The 2,524-nt window shown below is 34.7% G+C and overlaps 1 protein-coding gene across 1 annotated transcript in view; it reads left to right on the top strand.

The window, feature by feature from the left end:
- Positions 1 to 2,113, top strand: part of LOC138016520 (uncharacterized) — a 37,804-nt gene extending 35,691 nt beyond the window's left edge. Inside the window, exons 9-10 of the mRNA XM_068863686.1 lie at positions 993 to 1,190; positions 1,973 to 2,113. Of these exons, the coding sequence (XP_068719787.1) occupies positions 993 to 1,190; positions 1,973 to 2,113 (339 nt within the window). The remainder of the gene's footprint in view (positions 1 to 992; positions 1,191 to 1,972) is intronic.
- The last annotated feature ends 411 nt before the right edge of the window (positions 2,114 to 2,524 follow it).

Genomic DNA, 2,524 nt, shown 5'->3' with positions numbered 1-2,524 from the left:
TTATCTCTAATTTCACCCTGCAGTTGGGTGTACATTTCTCTAGAGAGGGCATGAAAAGTATGCCTAATACAATTTCTTAATGAGTTGTCTGCCTGTAGTCCAGACCCTCCACTTAACTTTCATTGGGTGAAAAACAATGGAGCTCTTGCAGCCTTGCTCCGATAGCATTAATGGTTACAGAAATGCAAATCATACGTCCAGTGAACGTCTGATCAAATAAGGATTTGAACTGGATGTTTAGGCTCTGTTTACGTCTGCTGTTGCTTTGTCTTCAGAATAAAAAAAAAATCTTTTAAAGGAAGAGCAGAGAGAATGAATGCCTAGAATGGTTTATTTAAAATAAGGCATTTTAGTTGATTCTAAAGGACTTGGCAATAGTGTTATTTACATGTATCAATAGATCTCAAACGTTGTAGAGAAAGGCATTGTACCAAAACTTCCACCGACACCAAAACGTTTGGAGTTGTGGTACTGGTAAGTCCTTTAGAATGTCTTCAGAACCACCAGCCAGTGAATAAATTATATAAAAAAGCCACATTTTGGAATTAGTGTTGCCACAATTGCAGAATCACTCGAGCTTGACAGAGAAATCTCGAAAGGTAAATTGAACAGTGTTTACAAAAAGTTCTGAACATGGTTTAGAAAATCTTGCAAAATGATAGCTGAGTAGCTACTGTTGCTGCTACTGACAAAATAGACTTCTCAAAGACCATTTTCCTCTGAGATGTTAGCATGTCTTATTGACATCTCAAATTTGACTTTAATTTGATGTTCATCGTATCGTATTCCCCACGCTGTTGATTGTATCTGATAACAGGAAGGATTTGGCTTCTTCTGTGATTTTATCTAGAAATTTTTTGTTCCTCAGGATGGTTTCAAGAGAAAAACTACACCAACTGTCTAACAAGATGTATTTAAAAAAAAAAAAAAAAAATAAGTAAATAAATAAACAGATAAGAGGATTTGCAGAAATAACTGATTGTATCATTCAGGGTGTCATTCAGGGATATAGTTTTGTTTTTGTCAATATTTATTCCCCAAATAAGACCAAAGATCAATGCTTCTTCTTTGAGGAAATTCAAAAACAACTCGATAAATTAGAATTAGAGGATAATTGTGAAGTTATTATTGGAGGCGATTTCAATGTTATTTTCGATGCTGAGTTGGATGGAACTGGAGGCAAACCTCAAGTAAGAGAATCCTGTAAAAAAATTGAAAATTTGTGTTCATCTTATGATCTGATTGATATCTGGAGAATAAGAAATCTAGAGACTAAGCGCTTTACATGGAGACAAAAAACCTACAATACAGCGACGTTTAGACGTTTGGCTAATAAGCAGTAGTGTTCAAGAAGAGGTAGAAGATGTAGATATTATTCCTGCAATAAGAACGGTCACTCCGCTATTACAATGCATATAAACGGAATTGAAGAAACGGGACGGGGACCTTCCTTTTGGAAATTTAATTCTAGTCTTTTAGAAGATGATGAATATCTCTTTTATAACCGAGAAATACAGTGATTGGTTGGAAGATGGAAAAGAGATTCAGGATCCGAGGGTCCCTTGGGACTTCATTAAGTACAAAATCCGTTATGAAACTATTACCTATAGCAAACAGAAGGCTAGAATTAGAAAGGAGAAATTATTAGACTTAGAACAAAAAATTAAAGAGTGCACAGCAAAATGCGATGAACAGCCCAGTCAAGAAAACTTGAGTGATCTGGAAATTTTAAAAACCGAATATGATAGTCAATATGATTATATAGCTCAAGGAGCAATAATTCGCTCGAGAGTAAATTGGTACGAATATGCCGAGAAAAGTAATAAGTACTTTTTGAACCTAGAAAATTCCAAAAAGAAAAAAAGTTGTATTAGGAAGTTATTGGGTTTAATGCATAATGGCTCCGAAACAAGTAATGACAGAGATTCATAGCTTTTATGCCAATCTTTATGATAAAGACTCTTTTCAACAGGGTGGCTTGTCGATTGATGAATTCCTTAAGAATGTAAATACCAACATGTTAACAGACGAGCAGCAGGAATATTTGGAGAAAAAAATTACAACAAACGAATATTTAGAAGCTTTGAAATCATTTGAGAAAAACAATGATTAACTGTGGAGTTTTATCTTGTCTTCTGGCATCTCATAGAGAAATGTCTCGTCAATTCCTTGAATTTCGCTCACGAACACGGACAACTGTCAAATTCGCAAAAACAAGCTATGATTACGTTGTTGGAGAAGAAGGACAAAGACAGACGTTTTATCAAAATTGGAGACCGATCTCACTGATTAATGTCGATGTTAAAATCGCATCAAAGGCGATTGCAAGAAAGTTAGAATTGTTTTTACCTGAGCTTATTCATTCAAATCAAAATGGTTTTATCAAGGGAAGATCATTACTTGACGGAGTTCGAACAATTGAAGATGTACTTGAATTTGCTAAATTTACGGATAGTTCAGGTATTCTTTTAGCAGTTGATTTTGAGAAAGCATTCGACTCTTTGAATCATTCTTTCCTTTTTAA

Source organism: Montipora capricornis, chromosome 1 (genome assembly GCF_036669925.1).
Source record: "Montipora capricornis isolate CH-2021 chromosome 1, ASM3666992v2, whole genome shotgun sequence".
NCBI lineage: Eukaryota > Metazoa > Cnidaria > Anthozoa > Scleractinia > Acroporidae > Montipora > Montipora capricornis.
Note: the sequence above shows the minus strand (reverse complement) of the source record. Positions and strands in the feature narration are given on the sequence as shown.